Here is a 26588-nt window from a genome sequence, read left to right as displayed (position 1 = left end):
ATTTTTTTTCTGTTTAGAATAGAACATAACTAGAGTTAGATTAGAACCCCACAATTACATCAAGAAAACTATGGGGCAATGTTTGTATGAAAAATGAAAATAAGGGAATTTACTTTTCAGCAAGTTTTGGTGAATATTAGTGATGCACCAATTGAATACTAATACCAGGTATGAAGATTAAGTTTTAAGTAGTGCTGTCAAACAATTTGACTACAGGGTTAAATTAATCAGCTGCAACTGCTCCTCCTGGCTGACAGCGCTGTGGAGATGGGTGTTGCTATGTGAGACTATAGCCACTTTCACAAAGAGATCCGCAATGAAAGGAAAAGGTAACGCTGTTTTTTTGTTAATTCACACAGAACCAAGCAAAGGGAGTGTAAAGCTACCCCAGTTGTGATTTCAAACAGGACACCGGCATTCCGGGAGCACACAATTTCATTGCATGAGCCAATCTGCACCATTAATCAACCACCCGAACCAAACCTGATCTACAAACCCCCAACTCCTTACATTATATTAGCACAATTGTCTGGAAAGAGAAGGACAGAGAGAGACTGCAGTTTCCAGCACTCGTGCATGTGCCTGTGCTTGCGTGTACGTGTGCGTGTGTGTGTGTGTGTGTGTGTGTGTGTGTGTGTGTGTGTGTGTGTGTGTGTGTGTGAGAGAGAAGGAGAGCGGGGGAGTGATGGTGGAACTTTTGCTAACAGTGTTTATTTAAGCTATTAATAATTTAGGCTACTCTGCACGCTGCTTTGTCACTTCTTGACCCTCCTTTGGGTCAACTCACGCATCACTACTGTGCGCCATTCCGCCCTACGAAATTTCCAATTTACACAGTTGTCGCGGTTCTGTGACTACCTCCACTGCCGGTTCAGAGGTGCAACAGATCTCTTCCCTCATTTTGTCTCTATGCCTTTACCACAGATTGCGGGCCTTAATAAAGGGGCAACAGCCCCGCTACAAAAAGGCTGTGTGGAAGGGGCTTGTGCTGCCTCATTCACTGGGCCAGGCAACACTTCCATCATATTTACAAAGCTGCTGTGGACGGTTGTATGTTCAGTGACGTATGGGATCAATGAGCATAAGAGAGAGTGATTCATATGCATTTTTTTCTGTGAATAATAAAAGAGTTTTTATCACGATTTATTATTTTAATAACAAATAATTCAGTAAATGTCTAATCTATATAATTTTTTGTTAGATTTTGTTTGACAAAGGAAAGCAATGTCTAAGTCAAGTCTGATGTTGCCTTATAGCTATGATCCCAGTCACTTCCACAGAGTGAAGCATAAAGCTTATACATTACACTCACTACTTGCTCTTGGCCAACAGCCAAATCCCAGGTATCATATTTTTGTTCTTCTCTGAAACTTTTTTTTTTCTCAAAAACTTACACAAAAAAACTTGACACAAACTGTTGTTTGACTTTGGTAATCTTTTCAGCCTCATCTCCTGTTACCATACGTTGTCAAACCTAAATAATGCATTGCACTTGTCAAACCTCTGCATTTTATGTGAAGACTATATTCAGAACCCCTGTTATCCCCAAAATATTTTACCTGATGATGCAAGCATGGGCAGTGGAAAGAAAGACCAAATCAGTCACCGTCTTTTTAAAAGATAAAGCTGAGATTTTGAAAAGTTGGAGACTAGAGTTAGATACTGTTCAAAACAATGAAAATGATCTAAAAAAAAAGATCCTCCTGGGTTTCTCAGACACTCCAGCCAGGTATGGCATGACTGTGTTATTGTTTCTGGAGTGTTTCTTTCTTTGGGTTTCTACCAGATTTTTTATCTGGGGCCCATTCCATAAAGCATGCTAAGAAAAGTGTGGCATAAAGTCCAAGACCTTACTTGAATAAGCATAACAAATCTGTCAAGGCTAAAGTGGTTCCATTATGGTCAATTCAAGCTCACACAATCAGACTAATTCAAGACAGGTTCAAGGAGTCAAGATACTTGCGTGTGCACACTCTTCTTAAGTAGCCCAGGAGTCAAACACAGATCAAATCGATACACCATGGCAAACAGCAGTGGTAAAGAGACAGTGGCGATGTTTACAGCCACAGTGAAGCACTTACAATTAGAAACATTAAGAATTCAAACATCTTATAAAGACTTTAAGCAGCGACTTGACTTATTATGCAGCATAAGCCTAAACGCTTGATATCACATACTGTACCTTATAATGGAACAAATATGTAGGTCTATATATTATCATGTATATTTTGATTTATTTCTATATATGTTGATTTTCTATATACATTGGTTAATAAAGTCAAATAAAATGGCATGACTCCAGAAAGTCAGTGGTAAAATCAAGGATTTCCTGTCAGGCCAGAAACAGTGGTTAAGTTACAAGTGGCAAGCATCTGGTTACCCTGTTTCTTGTTAGACTATGACAACATAATTTTCAGTAATAGGATATGGGGAAATTAAAGTTTAAAAACAGGTTGAAAAAATAGTGATTAGGGCCTTTAATGTGATGAGGTTAATATTACACTTACACTCGGGTAAAATAGCTGAATGAAACCTGGTAATTAAACTTGAAATCAAAACTGAAAAAAATGTAATTTATTTTGGCAGCCACGTCACTTTAGCATTGATGGTACTGTGTGTGTGCAAAAGTGCCACCACTGGGTGATGAGCCCTTTATAACAACAGCCTTCATTAGACTGGGCTTACTCATAGACAGATGGGAAGGCAGGACTGCATTAGTGCTGCTGCCACAATCCACTTCAGACCTGACCTTCAAGTGGTCCCACCTCATCTGCCACCCACAAGCCCCCTCCTGATGCATGACTGTCATTTCGAGGCCCAGGCATTCCTTGCTGACCCCCTATCTCAGCTAAACAACCAACCCCCACACAGGCTTTAGCTGTTCCTGCACCCCATTATTCCAAAGGCCTATCACCTCCTACTTCCAGCCATTTTGGGGGGTGAGACCACCACACTTTCTATCTGCTAGTGTTTACCCGATCAGTCAAGATGCCACCCCCCTCCTAGTTTTCTGGTGATGAATGACCGTTGGCCATGTCACTGACAGCTAGGCAGCTGATGCCATATAATTACAGTATCACCGTTTAGGCAAAATTACCAAATTACTCCAGTCCTCAAGAGGCCTGGAAGACTGACAGGCTAGCCAACAAAGGAAACACAAATATCTGAAAAGAGAGGGACATGGAGGACGAGCAGTGAAATGAGGTTTGTTCTGCTCCTTTGGAGTGCACCCAGTGCAACCAATGAGAGGCCAGAGAGCAAGTTGATTAGTCTGGAGAAACACAGACGCTTTTTCTCTCATAAATAATGTGTAAAAACATCTGGCCTCTCCTTGATATCCAGTCTTCGTTTTCATACTCAATTTATTCAACAATTAATTCATCTTGAAATTTTGGAGATTATAATCACAGTGATCTTAAAATTTCATCCTAACAGCAAGGTCTGACCATTATCTTTTATGCATCAAAGGTATAAAATTTGTATCTCTGATTTGCAATTTTAATACTAAAGATGCAAGATTATCATTAAAAAAAAGAACTTTTACATTTAAAACTATTACTACTTAACACCATAATAACTGACTGACAGGTTGAGTAAATGAGGTACCAGACAAAACAATCAAAACTGTCTGAGAAAGTCAGAGGTAGGTCCCGTCCGAGGGAACTGGAGTGTGCATGAAGTGATATTTATGATGTGAGTGCTAACAGTAAGCAGTAGAGAAGATGTTGACTTAGCACTTTGTCTGGTTAGAACTGTGGTGGCCACCAGGGTTGAGTTAAGCCCCACTAATTTATTTGCTACAACAAAGGATTTCTTTCACTCTAGCCTTGAATCCAAAATAAGAAAAAACCCACCTTGAAACAGTCACACCACATCGATTTGATCCATTATGTAGAGATAAAGTACAGTCTGTTCAGCCTTCTGCCATGTTAGCCATTTCACTTGCGAAAACAAGGCTTGCATTGTTAACAATGCACTGATGTTGCATGAAAAACACATTAAATTGTTATTTTTTTTATTTCAGCTTTTAAGGATTATAGCCCGGCTGTGGCCTGAGAAAATTCGATGAACTATTGGAATTAGGGGATGCTTTAAAAACCCAGTGGATGTGGTCAATCTAAAAACAAGATGTTATGATGATTCCTAAAACAGCAAAGTTAGAAGTATAAGAATAAACAGGCAGAAAACGTTCAAATGACCTCCACCTGAATACATTTTAACCCTTTGGTTACATTTATATTGCTAATGCCGCAGGACACATTAAAAGACATTAGCATATTAAAATTAAAACTTGAAGGAAAACAGTGATACATTGTGGTCAAAGCAGTTACTCACAGGACTAAATCCTTTGTTGTAAACAATAAGTTGTACCCAAATTAACAAATTATGGGTTGTCCAAAGGCCCTCTGAAAGTGTCAGGGTGATGGGGCAGAGACCGCGCAGCAAAATAATAATGTTCTTGGGGGTGATTTAATCAGAACGGGGCACTTACTAATAGTGGGCACTTTGCAGTGATTTATCTGTGTTTGCTGAGTGGAGAGAGACGTAACAGACGGCCTGGTCTCCCAGATTAAATAGGGCATGCACAGGAAAGGTTCCTCACGCTATCAGGGGGAAGAATTTATCACAGGCAGATGATTAGTATTATTAGCACAGGTGCAGTTACAGTAAACACTAGAGACTCTCATTTTGTACTGAAAGGGAGCCGTGGATAAAGAAGCGGCGAACTGAACTGGGGTGCATCTCCCTCAGGTGTTTTGTCTATGGTCCTGTAAGTTCCGCTGAAGCTTACTACCAAAAATGCTGTTTCTGAAAATCTAATGCTTGAACGAACACCTGAAGCAACTACAAACAAATTGTGTTGCAACAAATACTCTGGGTCTCTAGTTGCTTGGTGTATGCGTATAGCTGTCATGCTTATTAAATTAGCATTACCTACTATCTTTTATTATGGCAATCACTTATAAAATCAGTCATAGGATAGGAAAAAAAGAGACTTGTCATGTATTTGTTGATTTAGTTAAAGAGAAATTTTACAGTTATAGCTTTTAATGTGATGATGTCTTAAGATTCACAACCTTGGAAACATTAAACAACCTGTTGCTCAATCAAATCGTGAAAACTAGAAAAATCTAATGACATGATGCCGCATGAGTCCTAACTACACCACTCGCTATGAGTAGATTTGCATGACCTTGATTGATTACACCGGTATCCTTATATTTAGCTTGTTAAGACTTGCAAATGATGTAATTATAATCTGATGACTGTTCAGCCGCTTATGTAAAATATCTCAAAATACACACAAGTAGACTTAGTACACATGGTGCAGTCTCAAAGGAGATAAGAATGCAATCTAAATCTATTTCTCCTTCATTAGAGTTTAAACCATAGACGATAACAGGGAAGGCTAAAAAGGTGACAATAAACAACTCAATATTTATCATCCATCATCGATATCTATAAATCTGGCTCTAGCTCTAGAGTTTAGGGCTCTCTCACTGCATTGCTGCAAACTACAATGGTGTAGCTTCACAATGTCTTGTGCATAGGCTTAAGCACAGACTTTATGTTACTAAAGGGAACAGACTCCTGGTTGTAAAAGTAGGTACAGACTTTCTATGGATTCACTGAATACTGGAGACCAGCAACAGATAAATAAATGTTGTTCTGACCAAGCTCGAGTGCACAATAGAGAAGTGTGGAGAAGGGCCCGGTCGTTGTGGAGACAGAGAGCTGGCTGAGTGTGCTTAAAACAGTTAGCATTCAGTTTTAGATTAGAGAGTAATCAAAGGTCTGCCCGCGTCTTGATGCTGCATGGATAAGGTTGTGTCTCCACACTATCAAAGTGGGCTGGGTGGAGGCAATACTCCAAAGGCTGAAATATATAACCTTATAGCTGATAAGTCAGAGGGAAAAGCACTTCCATTTGAATCCCAATGAGCACTTTTTTCTCTGGAGGGACCAGTTAGCAAAATAGCAGACCAAACTATATCTCTGCTCAATGAGATTAGACACATTTAAGAGATAAAAATGAATGCAGTATTAATCTGGCGCAAGCTGTAGAAAATGTTCCATATATGAAAAAAATAGCTGATTTATTCCCTGTACGTGTATGGCTGAAGCTAAAGAAACTATAATTCAAATATAATTAACATAGACTGAAAGAGAAACTGGCCACTGTTATAACAGCAGCATAATAAAAAACAAAAGGCTGGCTCTTTTTTTTGTATACAAATATGATTTATTATTTAAAGCATATACTTAGAGCTTTGAGAATAAATGAGTAGGGAGAGAGAAGCAACACAATAAACAGTAAAATGTTTGAACTGTCAATCTAAAGTAGCCCTGGGGAGGAAAACAAAACGGGGTGAAAGATTTCAGAAGAAACTGGAGAGTGAAAATACCCTATGTCTATCTCAAAGTTCCTTTGGGACATCAACTTTCTCAAGCAGACCTCTAGTATGAACTCTAAATACGTTCTTGGTCTACTGTGACAGGTAGGGCTGAAATGTGCAAGTGCAGATTAACCTGCGAGGTCTTTGCTAAACGTTATTAGTGTGGACTTGTGGGCCAGCATAATAATGATAAGATTCAGACGAGTCTTTTGTAGAGTGCATTCACTGCAGATCATCCTTAGATGTGTCACACATTTAAATTACACAATAACACCTTGCCACACAGTGAACAGGGTGTTTTACTAAATGCACTAAAGAAGCTCAACGAGAATACACATGCAGATCATTATTGTTCAGTCACTTATATATTTATAGGAGACGAGAGCTAATAGGGTAGTGTTAATTTTTATACATTTACTCTAAATCAGCTTCCCCCAAAACTGTTTAAAGCCCCTCCGTTTGCAACAGATTTATTCTGCAGTCAATATTCATAAACAATGACGGTAACAATATATTTTTTACTCTGTTGTTATTTAACACATTATATAGGCACAAAACACAATTTCACAAACAGAACATTTTTTTTTACCATTCAATAGTTTCTTATCAGACACATAACTGTTAATGCACTTTACAACGTTTAAAAGATGTGTCCTAAAGCATATGTTCACAGGTTCTCTGTAGATACAGGCACGTATCTAGGAGAATTCAGACACAGTATTAATGAACACCAATGTAGAGATTTCACCAGTCGAAGTGGCACAAAACAACTGCAGTTGGTAAAGACGTTTGTCTCCAAAGTTAGAACAGAACTAGGCAAAAAAAAACCTTTTAAATACGGTGCTGCTTTTTCTGAAATAAATCTCAGAAGAACCTGTCAGAGCTGATTACTGAGGGACTTCGAGTCCATTTTAAAGGATAGAGAAAATAGTACTCTCGGTCAATCAGTTGCTTTTGTTTCCTCTTGAAGAAATAGTTTAAAAATGGTTCCTTAACGCTTTAGAACTGCTTTCTTATATTACATATTAACTGGGTATTATGCTCACTCATTTGAAATGTGTGGCTGGTGTTATATTTGTCTGTTTATATTGTTTGTGTTTATTGTTGCAACGATGTTTATGCTGCCCTACTGGCCAGGTCATTTTGAAAAAACGAGACATTTACCTGGTTAAATAAAGGATTCAAACACCACCTAAATGTATGATTTGTTTACTTTTTATGCATAGTGCAATAAACTTAAATACTAGTAACGGAAATGTGGACAAACAACAATATTTGTGACTGAGCTTGTTACACTTGACATCATTTTTTAATTTGAATATTAATCTATAAACAGATGGGTAACTTGTCTAACATGAGGGCAAATAGACAATTTCCTTGGAATGTGGGTGTAACAGACTAGATATTTTTTGGAGTCTTTCCACTATGGTAGGTGGGTAATTACTGTCATTGATTAATAATCCTGGGCCAGCCCCATAGTAATCAGTCCCATATGTGCTTGGCCTTCTTAAAGGAAAGGTTCATTTACCACTGGGATTCACAGCCTAAACTGCTTAGTGGGATGTAATAGAGAGCAATTTTCTTGTCTTGAGAAAAAAAAAATGAGATCGGGTGGGTAAGGCCGGTCATTTTCCATTGCCTCAGCACATCAAATCTCCAAACAAGGACAACTCTGAATTCAGATCAACTGCTCTTCTCCTTAAGGGCAATAAATGTTTTTTTCTAGTTGTATTGCTTTCCCAGTTATTGAGAGTATTATGCTTGAATTCCTCTATTTCTTTAAAAAAAAAAAAAAAAAAAAAAAAATTGATCAGCGTAATCCTTTGCTGAATGAAATAACATATGCTGTGGGTGATATCTTCAAACAAAACTTAAGTCTCCATAAACACTGTGAGATTGAGAGAACTGGCTAAATTGATAGTATGATGGATCACTTATTTCCATGCATTGTTGGTAAAGTCGAGAGATTACTGCTGGGAGTTCAACATGAAGCCAAGCCTAAATCCCTAAAAAATGTAATTAAAACCAAAGAGATTTTTAGTTTGCTCTGCATTATTCAGGGTTAAGATTTCCTTATTTTAAATGATATGCAGTGGACTGGATTTCGGAGACGGGGGCCCCGAAGAACAGTGCAATCCTCTGAGAGATTTATGTGTTCATAGAAAATTGTGAAAAGCAGCCCTAATGTTCAGACAAAACTGAGAAGAGAATGCCCAAATTGGAAATACTAGGCATTGCCAAGATATAAACGGTAAATGGCCCATCTGTCTGTGCTCTTCTCACACTTGAAAGAGTAGACAAGCCACCATCTGCAGATGGCAGCAATTTTGCTCGCAATGAGTGTCATATATATCATAAATATACACTATAGACTTTAAATTGTTAAATGATATCATCAGAAATTGAAGTTAAAAATATCACTATATCAAATATAGTTTATATAACCACCTCTGTCGATCATCCTGATGATCCATCTACTGTATTGACATGAGGCTAAATATTTCTGCTTGTACAAATAATACAATTCATTTTATGCAAATTGCAATCATGCTATGCATTGAACTTTAGCAACAGGGCCAATCACATAACAATAACTTTCAATTAAACTATTAGATACTGCTCTTTCAATGCAGGCTTTTATCCTTCATTGTTGCGCCTACATGTAACATCGCAGTATTTAGGGACATTCAAAAATATGACAACTTTGTCGTCTTGTTTGTTTACTTTGTTCAGTGGTGAGGGGGCGGACAGGCTATTCTTTGAGATTTCATAAACCGAATAGGTTGTTGTTTGGCTTTATAATATGTGTGGGTGGAACAAATAAGTCAGTGACAGAAATTAATGGAAGAAGAATAAAGTCCAAACTTTTGATAGACTTTGGGAATGAGTGAGATCTCTTGTCTGAGCTGAGCTCTCACAAAGAAAAAGTCAAGCGGTTGTCAGTTTGCAGAAGCAGATGAAAGAGACAACGCTGATGATGACAGTGATCAGAGTTAAGCGATAAGAAGATGATACCGGCTGGGAGGAAAGATAGCTCTAATATGAAATACCACATTTAAAAAAGAAGAACTACACAATGTATTACGATTTATCAGCACAGAAAAGGTTTTGCCAAGAGATAATTACAATAACAGTACCCAGTGGCAGTGCGATTGCTCCCAGGTGACATCGCAGGTTATTAAATTGTCATGGAGCTCTCTGTTTTGGGGCTCCAGACAGTTGAACTCGCTGGCCACAAGACAGACTCACAGTTTATCTGCTCCATTTGTTTGACATCTTTACGACACACCGTATTAACACAACCTAATTTCATCTGGGCCTGAATGCCTTCTCTTGGCTGTCTCATAGAAATCCTTCAGGGTCGGGTTAGGACTGCTGGGACGTTTGTCTCGACCGAATTACACCAACTGACATTTCCTCCATCTTATCATGTTTTACATTTCAAGTTTGCATGAGAAGAAGGTTTTGACTAACTTTAAAAGTGACACATATATTACTGACAATTATCAAAAGGAATTAGCTCAGAAATGTATATTACAAAAGCCGTTTTATTCTGAGAGGAGATAACACATGGACACACGACACAAACTTTTGTGGACTTGATTAAAAAACATTACATCACTGATAGAGATAAGAACAAAGGTAACACTGCAGACCCTCATCTGATCATTTATGGCTTGACAGTAAGAGCTATGTGATTCGTTAACAGAATAAATCAGAGATGAAAAATCAATCAAATTAAGCAACTAATAGCTCCCCTAATGTCTTTGTTTGTGTGCAGATGACACTCCCATCCAGCCATACAACAAGCACCAATCGTATTAATTATCCTCCAAGTAACAACTCCTCATTTAGTACAAATTAGTTTTCAAAACTAATAAATTATGATTAAAATATTTTTATTTTGGACATTAAAATGCATCCCACTCCCAGACTTTGGAGTGGACACTAATGGCCATTATGTGCCGGTATGCAAGTGTGTGTATATATATATGTGTGTGTGTGTTTGTGTGTGTGTGTGTCTGTGTGTGGATTTAGAGTTTTATTTGCACTACTGCAACTGCATGCACATATGGATCCAATAGCTATGCAAAAACACGAAGTGTAAATCTAATGCCAGTGCAGTCCACAAGCTGGGACAGGGACCTTAGGTTTTGAATAAATTAGCCTTTATTATAAAAACAACATAGATTAATGCTGGAGTGATAATGTTTCACTGCTCTAATGTTTACCACTAAATCTCACTGTCATGTTCGAAAACAGTCAACTTATGGAGCGCTCAATGGCATCAGTTTTGATTAGAGAATACTTCTGCAAGGCACCTGTGCACACATTACAAACAAAGAAAATGACATTTATTAACTGATACTCACATTTTGCAGGGAGATCATAGCCGCAGGTGATCTTGGCTTTGCCGGTTTCACATCCATTTAGTGAGTGGCACTCATCATACAGACAGGACCCCGCCGCTTTGTGTATGCAGCCATCAACTATAACACAAACAAACATACAAAAAGAGGTAAGGCCAACCCGAGGAGTACAAGAGCAGGGACATGACAGATCTAGAACTAACCGGGCTAATTAGCAGTTTGTGTGCTTAATGAAATTAATGTTCGTGAGTTTGATTTCTGAATCCTTACATTCTAATTGTATCTCCTAAGCTTTGTATCTCCTCTCTGTAGAGACACTGGGTCTGCCATAGTGGGCTGCGCCTTTTGCTGGTAAATATTGACAAGTTTGGGAATTAAATTAGCTGGGCTGGGCTCTCATAACGCCTCCACACGCAGTGAAAATGAGACTGTTCTTCCTGTAATCCCTCTCCACTGTCAACAGCTATATACAGTCAGATCATTAACTGTATTTTTCTGCCCTGTGGTGGGAATCTTGTATCTGTCCTGTTCTCTGGTGAGGCTGTTATGATGTGGATCTGTGTTCTGATTCTGTCGCACTCAGTGTTGATGTGTGTGTCCTGGATCCACAGAGATCCCGGGCCCCCCGCCCCCCTAAGGTTTTAATTTTACCGGGTTAAGGCCGTGATACACTTGATTGATGGCACGTCTTACACAAGAAGGCAGAGAGATAGAAATCCACATTATCCGTCTCTGAAAGCCTGACATCCCTCCAAGAGCATGTTATCAATCACACTGAAACATCATAAAATCCTCCTCAAGTTGTCCTGTAAAAATCCTCACAAGCCATTAGAGGATAACAGAGCCAGGAGGAGGAACAGTAGCAGTTGGAAAAACCGACCTGTCTTTTCTTAGGTTTCTCTGTATAAACCTGGCAGATGGAGAGGAAAAGTCTCTCAAACTGGCTTTATCCATCAGAGCTTAAACTTGAGAATTAAGACAGCATGCGGGATAACCACTGTTTACATATTCTGAACTGATGAAGAAAAAAGAACTGAGGAACAGATTTTTTTTTTAAAAATCAGAATTTATATTCCTGATAAAAAAACGAAATGTGACTCTAATCTCTATCTTCATCGCAAATGTAATAATTATTCACATACAGCACCAGGAAAAAAAGATGCAAATAAAGGCAGAACATTAGTTATACACTATCTTCAAAAATGTACTTTTTTCACATCGTCAACAAAGACGAAAAGGTCTTTTGATGAGGGATAGACCTTTTCTTAGTTCCTTTCAATATCTCAGGGATGAGTCAACGACAACAGCTGGGCGGAAGATTTTCCAGCTCTATCAATCATCTTTAATGGACTGAGGGACAGGCAGTTGACAGAGACGAATCCTGATGGCTTTTCGAAAAAGCAACATGAGTCTGACAGTGATGTGGATATGAGGAGGTATCGCTCCGGCGTCAATGAAAGCTACTTAACACAACACAGAGGGGATGTGGCGCTGCCTGTAGGCTTGGCATTTTTACAACGTTCACTGTGCAAACAAGATTGTCCGTGATCATCAGCTACACATATTTGCATCATAATGACTACTTAACATCTTGCAAACATGAATTGCTAAATGCACAGGGTGAACTGAAAGCTCTGGGACTGTAGGCATTTAAAGGCACCCCTGCCATTTAACAAAACATTGTCTGTTTCCATTATGTTTTGTTAAAGTGAAAACACTAATGAATATGATTTAAACACCTAAATGCGTTCACTTGATGTTGCATCTGCATCACAACAGTGGCAGGCCAATCATTTCTGATATTGCCATTATTATTATTTTTGTTTGTCTATTGATCTGAACTGATCAGATTTTCCCCAAGGCTTTAGTGTTATTAAGGTTTTATTTCCTTCACAGGACGTTGTAATAAGGCTGAAAGGATTTGCTGCATTCTGGATCAGCTACAGAGGTATATAAATAAAGTGTGTGAATAGAGTCCCAATAACTAGGATGAAGCCATAATGTGTTCTGTAGGTTTCAGCAGTTTCAAACATTTTGCAGGCTATCATGCAGCAGCTTCATTCTACAGTATGAGTGTATTGCACATTTATGTTTATTCTATGATATTTAGCCACTAAATGGAACCAAATCAAATCAGAAATAAATAAAAGAAAAGGGACATCGAAGGTTGACTTCTACACTGCAGATGGAAAACTTCCATTTTGAAGTGCTCAGAGATCCTCAGTAATTTTCTTGGCTCATCTGACTCACTTACTAAACAAGCCAACTGGATTCAGTTTTTGAAGCTGTCATTCAGGTGTGTAATACCCAATAATGTAAAAATGTCCTGAAAATGTAATGAAATCTGCTCTCAACCTGATCTAAAATGTAACAAAACCCAATAATGTGATTTATAACTTGACAAATGTTGTAATAAAATGTCCTGACTCACATACTGATTGTAAGAACATTTTTATTCATTACATAAAACCTTTCAGGAGGGTCTGACGGATAAGGTAATAATGTATGTTCTTGGAGATTTAAAGTATTCAAGTATACAACATTTATAATATCTTACTAAAACCATTTGACACTGATTTAATATTTTTAATGTAAACTCTGGCTTGATGTTGAATCTGAAATTTACAACAGATGGCAAGTGGTCCATTGTTATCAGGCATATATGCATTAATGTAAAATCCCTATCAATGGGAAATTAATCCATCCATAGCCATGCTGATTGGTCATTGTGTGAAGATCTTCCATTAGACCAGAGTGGATCTTAGATGAGACACCATCAGAAGATGATAAAAGCTGCAGAAGACGAGCAATGAAAGCCAAAACAGCCAATTCAATCTGCATAAAATGTTCTTTTTCATCTGAGTCAACCGTGATTCTTATTGAATGAAGAATCTCCTTTGGCTGGACTGATCCTATGAAATCTATTCAAATGTATTACATTATTGGTAAAGTTATTACAATATTGGGTTTTATTACATTTTCCATCAGGTTAAGTGCAGATTTTATTACATTTTCAGGAAATAATTATATTATTGGATGACACAAGAATATATAAAGTAAATGTGCAGCACTATATTGGTTAAACAGAAAAACACGTTTGAAAAGAACGGATTATATTTCTGTTTGTATTATTTATAATGCACAGTAATTGGGCTGTTCCTTTGAAAAATGCCTTGTTAGAATCTGTAATAAAGCAGGAGAGACAGCTCAAGTGCAGGAAAATATCCTGTGAGAAAAGGTGTAAAGGAAACTATGATCTTTTTTCATGACCATATAAGGCCAGCCAGGTTAGGAAAATGTAATAATGCCCTCTTACAGTTTGCAGTGTTCCCCCAGGAGTCCATCCTCTCCAGACACTTTCTCTCATCACGACCAGGCATGGCTGATCTCTTACCTATGAGCACCTTGGGAACCCCGCCAACATATGAGGTTCTGTGTTTCATCTCAGTAGCTTAAGAGTAAGATTGTAGATAATAGTTTCAGCTTCAATTTCACTGCTCCTCCTGTTGATGGTTGCATGGGCTACGGTGAGTGTGAAACTCTTTTTTTTCTGATGCTACTGAGTGTGTCATTGTGAATCTTGTGTCAGCGAGTCCCTACAAGCCTGGAAATCTGTTCACAGTGCCCGTAAATAGAGGAGAAGATGCTGAACTGATACGGCTGATTGCCAGAGTCTTGGATGCTACAGCTACAGATTTAATTTAACTGCTTCACGGAATGGGTGGAGTGCCATAGATGCATAGTCGGTAATATGTGTGTTTAAGAAAAACATATATAGAGGGAGTTGGGTAGGGAAGCTGCAAGACAGCGAGAGGTTTCAAAATACTTAATTTTTTCAAATTCAATTGCAGAGTGGGTTCTGAGGCAATCAAAACTTGTGTATATTTGTATGTGTCCATTATAAGGAAAAGCAGATCTGAGGTTCCTTAAGTGGAGACATGACCCACATGCAATTTGGCCATCAATTTATTTTCTCATTTAAGGGGGAATCCAGCTTAATTCCCTGAAGATTTCTACATTATGGATGCCTGCAACATTACAAAGGCAGCCTCAGATTGTCATTTACTAATTCTGGCATTTAAATTCGGAAAGGAAGACATGTCACGCTGTTCACCATGAAACACAAAGGCTTCCTTCTGTATTTTGCACACTTGATCACTATTTTTATAGTTAATTCTGATTATCTGCAAATTTTATTTAATTATCAGGTTATTCAACTGAATTGTTGCTGTTAAACCTCATAGTAAGTAATGTCTTGTTATCATTCATATGTGTTTGAGTAGTTTTAACAGGACTCCTGAAAGCCATTTAGCTGTGTTCCCATTACAAATATACTTCAAAAATTAAAATACCCCCGCTGTGCACCCATCCTGACAATGCACGTGCACCTCAGCATAGACAGGTGATCAAAGCAATCCCTCCCAGCTTTCAGTCTGAACCCCATGTCAAGCAGAAGCTTGGAGATAAACATGTGCCCGGCTATGTGATGCACAATCAGTGGTGGCCAATGCTATATTTCAACTCCTGTTCAAACTTCTTTATGGAGGACATTTCATTTAACAGGCTTAATATTCAGGCGGCAGCATCTGCTTCTGTCCACCCCACTCCTGGGCTTCCTCAGCCCCCGTTGAAAAATATAACAGTTAATACCTCATCTATCTCTCCTTGCAGCCTGCCACTGCTTTAGGCGGGGCCTATGTGGGACAAAACATTTATTCATCTTCTCTGAGTGCCTTGCTCAGAGAAAGCTTCCCCGAGCAGCCACTCCAGCCAGTCCGCACAGCTAATGAAGATAACTTTGAGCGGTGGCTGGATGGCATCCCTCTGAACTCATAATGGGAACAAGGAGAGAGCAAGAAACAGAGGGAGAGCCATATTGAGAGAGACAAAGGAGGCGAGAGTGTGTGCATGTCAGTGTGTGTGTCAGTCTAGAGCAGTTTGAATTAGTTACTCAGCTGTAACCTTGGCTCCTGCCATTGTTGAAGACACCTCTGCCTCGTCCTCTCAAGGCTCCGTTCCCACATGCATTAAGGGACTCAGCAAAGCTCTGCTTACTCTCCGGGGACTTCTCCCAGGCAGCCCGAAAACCAAGGGCTTTCACTAGCTCCCTCAGACACAATGAATACCTGCTCTGCTCTCATTACAATACCCTGCTTTTCAGAAATAGTGTCAGCTGCAATTTTCTCTCCTAATTATTTTCCGCTCCTCTGAGGGTTAGGTTCAGGACTGGAGCCAAAGGAGGCAGCACAGGATGGGCAGTGGTGGAGGGGGGAGGGGGTTGAGCTGGATTCTACCTGGCAGGATATGGAGAAGTCTGAATATCAGTCATAATCTAACAGAGGGGAAAAAACGTTAAAGAGAGGTAGGCCTTTGTAGCCATTACCTGCTGATCAACTGGGATGTCAAACACCAGCACTTCTTGTGGGCACGGCGGGCGATGGGGACTTGAACTTTTATCAATACTCTCTTACACAGGGAGTTCCACATAAAAACCAAACATATTCCTGAAACTATCAAGCTATATGCACCCTCCTCCCTTTTTTTGCAGTATCCATAGCAACAACATATTTCCTCTGTCCTTACAGCACTTTTTTCAGAGCTGTACACTGATCAAAGCCCCTCCACGATTCCACCTCTGTGATTTACGACACCATTTTCTACTCAGCTAATTTCACTGAAGGAGATAATGACATGGATTAGTTGCTAATCAAGTGCCAATCAGAGATCTGGCTGAACTAAATGTCAGGTGGAATATGTTCAAGCCATTGTGGTTGCTCCCTTGGGATATTGGATTATGTGTCCAAATCACAGCAATTTTGGATGCAACAGGAGCCAGAGCTCCCTCTCTACTGTAACCAAGTTCCCAGGAAAGGGATAATAATCTCAATTTTACCTATAATACCCAGGTAAACAGGGGATTTGCGCTAATAGAATGCCAGGCACATAGTCACAGATGTTACTCTCCAAAGTGACATAAAATACCTCAGGCTTACATGACTCAAAATCCCCCTGACACTGCTATGTAAGCAGGAACCAGAATAAATGACACAACAATCACAGGTTTCACTACAACGCAGTGGAAACCCTGTTGTTATTATTGTTACAGTTCAGCCCAAGTTGACAAATATGTCAGTAAAAAATTGGAAGCGCTTTGTCTGAAATGGCAAAAAAGAAACCTGGAGGGTTGCAGTTTCAGCCTTAACTATTGCAACATACTGTGCATCGCATCAATAACAGAGCACTTTGAAGCTTATTTAGAAATCTAGAAGTGTAGCTGAAGGTTTGACAGTTTGAATGCACGGATAAGGAATAAGTTAGCTTAAGGGATGAAAGAGAGACCTTTTCTGAAGTGCCCTTACGCAAGGCACTTCATCTTTAGTTGCTCAATAGCATAGTATAGAGCAGAGATCTTCAACAGGGGGTCCATAACCCATGGGGTGTCCTCAGTTACTGCAGGGGGGCCGCCAAATTATTTTTTATTTATTTTGATTTAATTATATGTCTGAAAAATGCATTACCATGAATCCACCATATTATAAACAAAGATTGATTTGTGAAAAAAGAAAATGCAAGGACAACTTAGAACAGAGAAGATAAATAAAGTGTTGGTAGGTTTGATGAAAGTCTGTTTTTTAGTTGTAGTGGAGAGATTAGCGATGCAGCTGTGAAAGCTAGCTCAATTATTCTTAATGAAATAGGATCAGTATCAAGGACATACACAGGTGCTGAGTTTGTAAAAAAAAGGCTGAAGGCTGCAGAAATCATGTGCTCCGACATGTGACAGGCATTTTGCCGACATCAGATAGGATATCGGATCTTACTGGAGTGGTTTTACTGGTCGGGCCCACTTGAGATCAAATTGGGCTGTGTGTCCCCCATGAACTAAAATTTATTTGACACCCTTGTTTATATAGCTTAGTATTGTATGCACCATAAAAAATATATCTGTATAAGCTTTAGGCCGAACCTACACGTTTTTGTGGGCAGAGTTTAATATAGAACTTAAATTGAATACAATAAATGTAGTAGTGGGTCCCCTCTCTGTCTCTTCTTCAGCTAAGGGCTCCTTGGGCTAAAACACGTTGTAGACCCCTGGTAAAGCATTGTACTGCACCTCCAAGCTGAGAATGTGTCTAAATTTACGAGTGACACACTTTAGAGGTCCCAGCTGAAAAATATTCTGTGTGCTTAAAATTCATGATTAAGAGCAATAAAGAGTATAGAACGATTTAATGAGCTAAAAATCACATCTAAAAGATGATTTTGATTTGGTTTAATTTCATTACGAACATATATATTTATTATGTTCACTTAACAGAGCCAAATACTAAGAACCAGTTAACTTTGTTAGATAATGTTTAGACAAACCATTTCACAGCTTTGATACCATGTCATAACCTTGCTCTTCTCCATGGTTCCTATTAATATCTTGTACTGTGTATGCAATTTTGTTAGTTTATAATCATTTAAATTCTAGTCGTGCAAGAGCGTCCATGGCACACAGTAAACCTTTCCACTAGATGTGTTGATCATGCTGAGATTAAGCCAGCTATAGCGTTCCACTGAGTGTAGACAGATTTAGTGAAGAAAATGAATTATTTTGCTATTTGTAAGAATGGTAGACAATAAAGGTTAAACTACTGATGCTTGTTTATTCATGTCTGTATGTGTACTACTATATACTGCATTTAAAAAATAGAGTTGGATATGTGGAGCATGGGTTTGAGATATACACACACTCTTCACACTGTTGTTCCCGGAGCCGTAAAGGAATGCCAGGTTAAGTTACCACAGCTCATGTGACACTACCGTTGGAAACCTGAAGTCCGACAGCTGCGGACAACTCGGTGCCAAACCCCAGCCGTGCTGAACTCCCCTGGACAATAGTGACAGACCCGGCCCTGACATTAAAACGTTGTTTTAACTGCTCTGTCTTGTTGTTGCAGCATTCCCTGTCTGAGGTAGTGGAGTCACTCTTAAAGAACCTGAAGTCTGCATTCTTTACATGACTGGGGTACTGCTTATCAGCAACTCTAGGCTTGCAACACTTTATTTGGATAGTCCAATGCTGAGTGTCCTGCACTGCAGTTATCAAATAAATGCTTAAACATATTTTTTTCCTAGTGTAGCTAATAAACTGGACCCCATTTTCAATCTTAAATCCAACCCTTGAAACGAGACCAGACATTGACTATCTACGGACTTGGGTTTCACTTTAAACTCACTTTAAACACTTTAAACATGTTGATAGGACATGGAGTTTCAACAAAGGACTATCCAAATGAGGTGTGAAAAGCTACAGAGTGTGGTTTCCAGGTCTCTTTTTTAGTTTGCATGCCTTAAGCCCAGTTCAGGCCAAAGATTTGCAACGCAACAAGTTGAAACTAGCAACCACTTGCAACTTGCAGGTCTGCAACGTTCTGAAACCTGCCCATTCAGACCAATACGACAAGGGAGACTTTGTATCATCTCCATAGAAACGCCTCTCTGTACTTCTGACTTTTCAGGCTTTTTTTCATAGCAGGATATAATGTGTAGCATTATAAAATATAAATGAGGACAGAAATAGTGAGATACTCGCTACAGCTGTATTTCTAGTTGTGATGAAACAGCGGAAATACCGCTTATTTCCCTGATTCTCTGCTTTGTTCTGGATTACGGCGCACACTCTCCTTATTCATTGTAGTGCTCGCTCGACCCTCTCTCTCTCTCTCTCTCGCTCTCTCTCTTTCTCTGTCTCTTTTTCTCCCGCTCTCTCTCTCACATGCTCGTTGAGCCTCCGTTCATAACGGCCCTTTCAACCAGCTGACATGCGATGTTCGAAAACAGTTGCGTTGCGTTGCAAATCTGCTAGTGTAGCGAACTGACTGACTCAATATCTCCAGCATATAATCAAAGTACCACTGTAAGCAACGTCTTTCAAGATACCATTGCTGTCATTTGGAAACACAGTTGACTCGGCTGTCGTCCCCATATCACCGATTGTGATCGCAGCTGCTTACAGAATGATACCCTGCCCAATTGAAATCCACCATTTGTGTCTTCTACTACTCTATCAAGGTCTCAAAAACTTCTTCAATTTCTGGGTGTGTGATGCCCTAATAATCACAGATAAACACAAACCTCCTCTTACAGCTTCCTCTCCCTGCTTCAATATCACACTCATTTTTCACCTTTGACTCCTCATCCAGTCTCTTATTATGAACAAGCACTCTGTCAATGTGGCTATTATCGCCTCGTCTTCTAGGTTAGATTACCTTTGGCACTGCAGCTTTATTTTTGCTGCCACAGGAAAGTGAGGGAGTGAAGGAGAGTATCAATAGACAGCATGGTATGAGGGAATGTCAGATCTTTCTCTTACAGTAAAACCAATCAGAAGTGCAATGTGTGTATGTGTGTGTGTGTGTGTTTGTGTGTGTGTAGCACTGTATGTATGTGTATTGGCACATTTTATTTTTGCTTGCAGAGTAACCTTAGTCATTAAAGCTCCTGTAAATGCTCCTTCACACCGCAACATAAATAAAAAAACGTCCCTTTCTTCCTCATGTCTTTCATGTCATTCTTGTGTATGAGTTAAATTGTTTATAAAATTAAACACATTTCCATTAGTTCACTCGGTTCCTGGAAGGAATCAAAGCATTTCTGAGCAACTTGAAACATTATTAACAAGAACAACATGACATGAGGTTAATTCCTCCCTGTAAGGGATTCTGACATCAAAGGGCTCTCATAGCGGGGGTTTACCGGAGCCGTGCATCTATGGTACAAAGGTAATCAACATGTAACCCACAACCACCAGGAAGCATCTCCTATCAATAAGCCTGCCACCTATCCCAGTGGGTGAGGAGAAAATTGGCTGCCAGAGTGGATGACATGAAATATGCTTTTTCCTAATTTCAAAGTATAATATCGCTGCTGACCAGTAAGGGCTCCCCTTTGACTACATCAGAAGTCAGAACCAGATGTGAATTATTGATTGGATACACCATGCTTTACTTCACATTGCTGGAGACCTGCCACTTCCATCACTACTGTCTCATGGAGTCTGAAATGTTTTTAGAGTGAATTAGTTTTATATTAACAACAACTGTAGGATGCTATATGAAACATATTTTTGTTGCTTAACAACATACAGCTCGGCCCTTTTGAAATCAATGGAACACAAACATCCAGACATCGTTAAATGTCGCCTCCTGAAGAAATTGCCCTCTTTGAGAAGTTGGGCTAATAAGGGAAACATTAATGTTGAGAAAACATGGCGAGAAAACATAACCCCTAGAACGGACCTGGCCAATTTCATCATAAATCACTTCCCCGCACAAAGTTCATCTTTGAGTCACCCAAGAGAGCCTGCTGCATAATGGTAAAAGATTGCGTTTCTAAGACCAAACAGGCTAGAGGTGGAAGCTGGAACAGGAGCAGACAATGGCAGACAGGGTTAGACAAATGCATGTAATTATTGGGCAATCTGAATAGCCAGCTTTAGGGTTGCTGAGGAGAAAAAGCAGGCTGCTGCTGCTTCAGACTTGTGGATCTTCAGGCCAAACTCTCTGGCACTTTCCTGTAATTGAGGAAATGAAGAAAGATGGACCCGTGATGGAAAGACCACTGCTTTGGATTAAAATGCATGAACAGCTATTGCTATTATACATGGTTCTTTGGTTTTGCTGGTGCAAGGCGCTTCTTCAGCAAAGCCTACAGCCTCGCACAATACATTAACATTTGCAAAGTAGCACGAGTCGTCAAAACCACAGAGCGCTACGGAATTAAAAGGTCATCTTAGTTTTGTATTTCTTGATCATTAACCTTATTTTAACTGTAAACACAGAGGCTGTGGATGTTTGTATTCCTGTTCAAGTGCAGCATATAAAGGACTATGACTGTGATAGGCTACATGACTGGGAGCACACTGGTTTAGATCAGGAACTGAACAAGGAGCTATAAACGTTTTAAAACCAGTAAAAAAAAATTGCGCTTTGTGCTCTTAACTTGTTGGCACTGAATTTAAGTAACAGAGTAGCCTACAACATTAATATTCAAGCTTATACGCTCTCCTTACTGCTGACTAAAAATAACTTTCTCCTGTATCATAAACGTGTCTAATACATATGCAATGTCTAGCACAAATCTAACACAATATGATGTGCCTCACAAAAACAGTAGGGTAGGACAAGCTCATAGTGGTACAAGCTGATAATCCGGCTTTTATATTTGATATGTCATCAGTATACGTATGGTATTACTGCTACAGTGGAGGCCATTTCTTAAAGCAGTGGAGGATTTGTGTTATACACTTGAGTTTTCCTTATTTGCTTTATTTATGTTTACATCCAGTTTTCCCTCAATGTGTCCTATTACTTCTTGCTGCTGCAGCCCAATTTTCCCAAAATGTACTTCTGTTGTGCTCCTGGATTTCAGTCAGCTGTCTTTATTAAATTCCTAAATTGATGAGATACCTGCAGCACAAGAGTTTATTGGAAAAAGACACAGCCAAGTCAAGCCAATATACCTGTATGTGATAAGAGCTACTGCCAGTGCTATCTTAATTGGAGAGGAGTGCAATTCAATATCTTGTTTCTGCAAAGTTAAAGAACTCAGCAATATCAATGTTATACATTTTTAAGATATACGATAGCACATACATTATACCATTACATTATATTAGCCATATTAAAATAAACTGATTTTTTTTCTCATTCATACTCCGCAACACACAATCCTTTCATGTACTGCCAGCTAAAAAAATAGGCATGTTAAAAAGTACTAAAGAAAACATTTAACACATTAAGCAATGATAATTAAATTAGATATACACAATGTTCAGTTGAATCTGTGCACTACTGTGTTCTCTGCACGCCATTTCATGTTTATTTAGTTGTTCCATGTAGCTCTAGCCTTAAATACATCCAGAAGCTAGATTTGAAGCTGCACAAAAGTTCTGTTAAATGAATGTCTCTCATCATAAACATCACTCTGATGTCTGCCTGAAAAAGGCAGAAGCCTGAAAGAATCAAGGTTAAGCCTCAGAATCAATACAATCATAAGTAAGTGTTTTTCTTTTCTTTCAAAACAGATTACCAGAGAGTTCTCAAGATGATTATCCATTTTCCATTATGGTGAACCTGTAAACAAGATCATTTAAAAGGAGTGAGATTTGAATTAAATCAGTGAAAGCTGCTAGTGGGTACAAAATGATTATTTGTCTTCAAGTAAAGCTATTTTAGGGGTGAGATTAATATGTTGACTTCAGACGTAGGAAAGTCTAAAAAGACTGTGTTAAAGTTCAAGTTCAAAATATATTAAGTTCTCAGATGCGACTCAATTATATGGATTGCTCTTGTATCAAAACAAATATATAATTACAGAGATTCCCTTAACTCTAACCTATAATTCAGTGTAATTAAAACATGTGTCAAAAAACCCCGGTGTGCTGCGCTGCCAGAAAATCATTACCCTTCAGTTACTCAAAGTAAGCAAACAAAGAGAAACAGGCCACTGGGGCCAAAGCTTGCAAAAGCCAGCATGGAATCCTCTCCAGTGATTTATCTGACGGGGCCCTGACAACTTTCTTGCAGAATCCCAAAGTGTGCTATCTACTAATTGAGCCTGTGTCAGCGCAGGGGAGATTAAGCGTCCGCAGCTGCCCTCTGAAACGTCTTCCCCAGGCCCAGCTGTGAGACACAAATCAAAGGCCCCGGCACTGAGACGAACCGGCACAACACAGAGCCCACCTCCATTCTAACACAAAGTTCAGCACTAATGTCCTGCCATGATTAATTGTTTGGCAAATATCTCCAGTATAATGTCTGATCACGACTGTTAACCAAATCTGATTCATTCTGACACTTAACTGATGATTCAGAAAAAATCTAATGAGCCGGGTGATATAAGAGAATATTTGCTTTAAAGATTTACACCAACCACAACTGCAGTAGTTCAGTAGTTCCCCTATGGGTCAAACAATGCATCAACGCTTGGCACGCCATTCATTGACTTGGCTTATAACATAACTATGATTTTGCCTCTTGCCTTCATGTCCTTCATAAATGATCTTCCTGTGCATTTGTCCCCAGGCTCTGTTGCACTAAAAAGCCTCTAGTAGACCACTGGGCTTGCTCTCAGCTCCCCACGTCCTCAGTTAAAGGTCTGTCGTCCTCCCACTGCCTCTTCTTGTAAAACCCTGTGTGGTCTCAGTGTTTGACAAGTGGCCACGGCCTGGCTCCACCATTTGAGGCTCCTTGCTGCAGAGCCAAGGATTAACAGAAATGGGTCTTTTATAATTATACCGTCATGATTCCAGGCCTTTTCTGATGGTCCTTTTAATTAAGTAGATAAAGTTTCTCTGGGGAAGACCAGCTTTAACATACTTACCGGCGATTTCAAAAGCAGACTTGAACTGTGGCAAAGATCTTTTCAATCAAAACTATTATTTTGTTACGAATTAATACATAAAATCACATTTGTGCGCATACCAACTGCATGTGAGAGGTAAACAAACATTAATTTGTGGGAGTACTGTATGTTAATGCGACCACTGAAGCGTTTTCATCCTCGGTGATGACTGTAAAACCTGCCCCATGTCTGAAGGATGGAGGTGAGTCTTGGAGGGTAATAAGGTCTTCTGTCACTCACACCTTTTGTGAGTGACAGTGACAAGTCTAATAACAAGGGAGATGCCTGGTCACCCTCCCATTCAACCATTTCACTGAAGGGACCTATCTGTACTTTCCAGTGGGCAGTCACGCACCCATGCAGCTCCCACCTCGCTCTGGGGAGGTTTTATAATTCAAATGGAACGCTATAATGGCCTCCACAGTGACAGCATTCAGATAGCTGCTTGTTCACAGCTTGGCTTACTGCCTATCAATTTTAAACTGCCCACTAATGCAACCTAAAATGTTATTTATGATGTGCACCAGGAAGAATAAAAACAGCAGTGAATACGGTCCTTTGCGGACAAAAAATCGTCCCCCGGCAAAACAGGTAAAATAAATAGTATTATGACACATATTTTCTGATGTTCTACTCAGCTTGAGTAGACATACATACTTTCTATCAATCTAGAGTAAAGCTAAAATAATAAAATACATGTTTCAAAACATTATGGATTTGGGATTACAGATGAGTATAAACACCACACACTTCACTGAAAAAGTACCATCATATACCACTTTATCACAACCCGGAAGAGGTGGCTATCAGTTAGTGAGGCTATGATGGAAGCCAGTGACCTTCCAGAGATGATATGTGGACTTACAATACAGTGCACTGTCACCTCTGAGAATATTAGTTATCAATTCAGACTTTAAATCTCTCAGGTCAGCATATATGTCATCTAAGCAGTGGAGCAGCAGTGATGGATGTTGAAAGAATAGAAGGCTACATTCTTTGTTTTCCATCTTATCTGATGATTTCCTTATAGTCTCTTGAGCAGGTTATGATCCATTTGTCATGTCTTATACTAAGAGAGGATATATTAAATCCATTCATGGCATAATTGCTGATGCCATTAAAGAAGAGATTAAGATATTATTAAAATCAGATTATTTTTGCATATCAAAGCTAACTGTAAGGTGGCACACACAAAGACGGATAAAAGGGAAACTGGAAAATGCTGATGAGCAGTTTTAACTTCGTGTGGGTAAAGAAGTGTTGCAACATTGAATTTATTTTCTTTTGCGGTAAACTGTATAATTCTATAGGCCATAAATTAGGTTGGGAAGTTGCCAGAGTAGAAGGGTTTTTGGTCATTATGGTGTAAAAAGGACCACCAGTGTGTTATGTATGTATGCTGATGGGTAAAAGATGGTTTTGACCAAAAGATTTAGCATTGAAATACAATAATCATGTATCATGTATCAATATACATGGTTTGGTCAATGATCAAATCATGATCCCTATGCATTATTATTTGATATTTTTGCATTGCTGCTGTGGCAATGTGATTGGACGCCAAAGTGGCTGCTTATTAATTTATGCTCATTTTCAGGTTCATACTTGTATGTTGGTTTCTACTAACATGTTTACATACCTTAATGTAAAAACATATTGTTTTTCTCATTGTCTGTCTGAATATACCTGTATTCACCCTAGTCTGAAACACTTTAACACTTGTCTCTTTAAACTCCGCTCTCAAAAAAGGCCAATCCGCTCTGATTGGTCTGCATTTCTGGGTCTTCCGCATTTGTGCTCTTGGCATATACATTGAATATAGGTAGGAAACAAAGTCACGATGAGCAACAAGCTTTGGCCCCAATAGTGTAGGATTGAATCGGTATAGAGTAGTTAGCTGAGTGGTAGGCAAACCTCATAATGATTCACAGAATATCTTATCTTTGCCTCTTGCATGATATTTTCTGCACAAAGACACACACAATGTATAAGATTGAATTTATACCTGGCAGGGATCCTAGTGCAATGTAAACATACAACCTCTGGAAGTGATCTACTGTAGCTGACTGAATAACATCAGGATTGCACAGACTTTACAATTTGCATTGATACCTTCCACATATATAATTCTGCATGCACAGGTTACATTGTATTACCAAAAGAAAGCCATTATTTACTCTCTAACGCAATTCTAAGTATCAAATTTAAAACCGACAATGGTCAAATGTCCTGCTGTATTATGTAAACACTTAAATTCTTAACACAGTCTCAATACAGTGAAATCCATCTGCTTCTTGATGCAAAGGCAATGAGCCTTTCCAGAGTATGTTCTTGGCATTTAGCATTACAACTAGGGATTTAGTCAATAGAGAAAGGGGCAAACACAAAGCTGGCCAGCAGAGAGACCTGGCACAGCCTTGGTAAACAG

General features: G+C 39.1%; 1 protein-coding gene across 2 annotated transcripts in view; it reads right to left on the bottom strand.

The window, feature by feature from the left end:
* The window catches only part of macrod2 (mono-ADP ribosylhydrolase 2), a 446660-nt gene that overhangs the window by 239084 nt on the left and 180988 nt on the right, over positions 1 to 26588 (bottom strand). For both annotated transcript variants that reach the window (XM_083922595.1, XM_083922596.1), the window contains exon 5: positions 10772 to 10888. In XM_083922595.1, the coding sequence (XP_083778721.1) occupies positions 10772 to 10888 (117 nt within the window). The remainder of the gene's footprint in view (positions 1 to 10771; positions 10889 to 26588) is intronic.

The sequence above is a fragment of the Echiichthys vipera genome (genome assembly GCF_963691815.1).
Source record: "Echiichthys vipera genome assembly, chromosome: 11".
Taxonomy (NCBI): domain Eukaryota; kingdom Metazoa; phylum Chordata; class Actinopteri; order Perciformes; family Trachinidae; genus Echiichthys; species Echiichthys vipera.
Note: the sequence above shows the minus strand (reverse complement) of the source record. Positions and strands in the feature narration are given on the sequence as shown.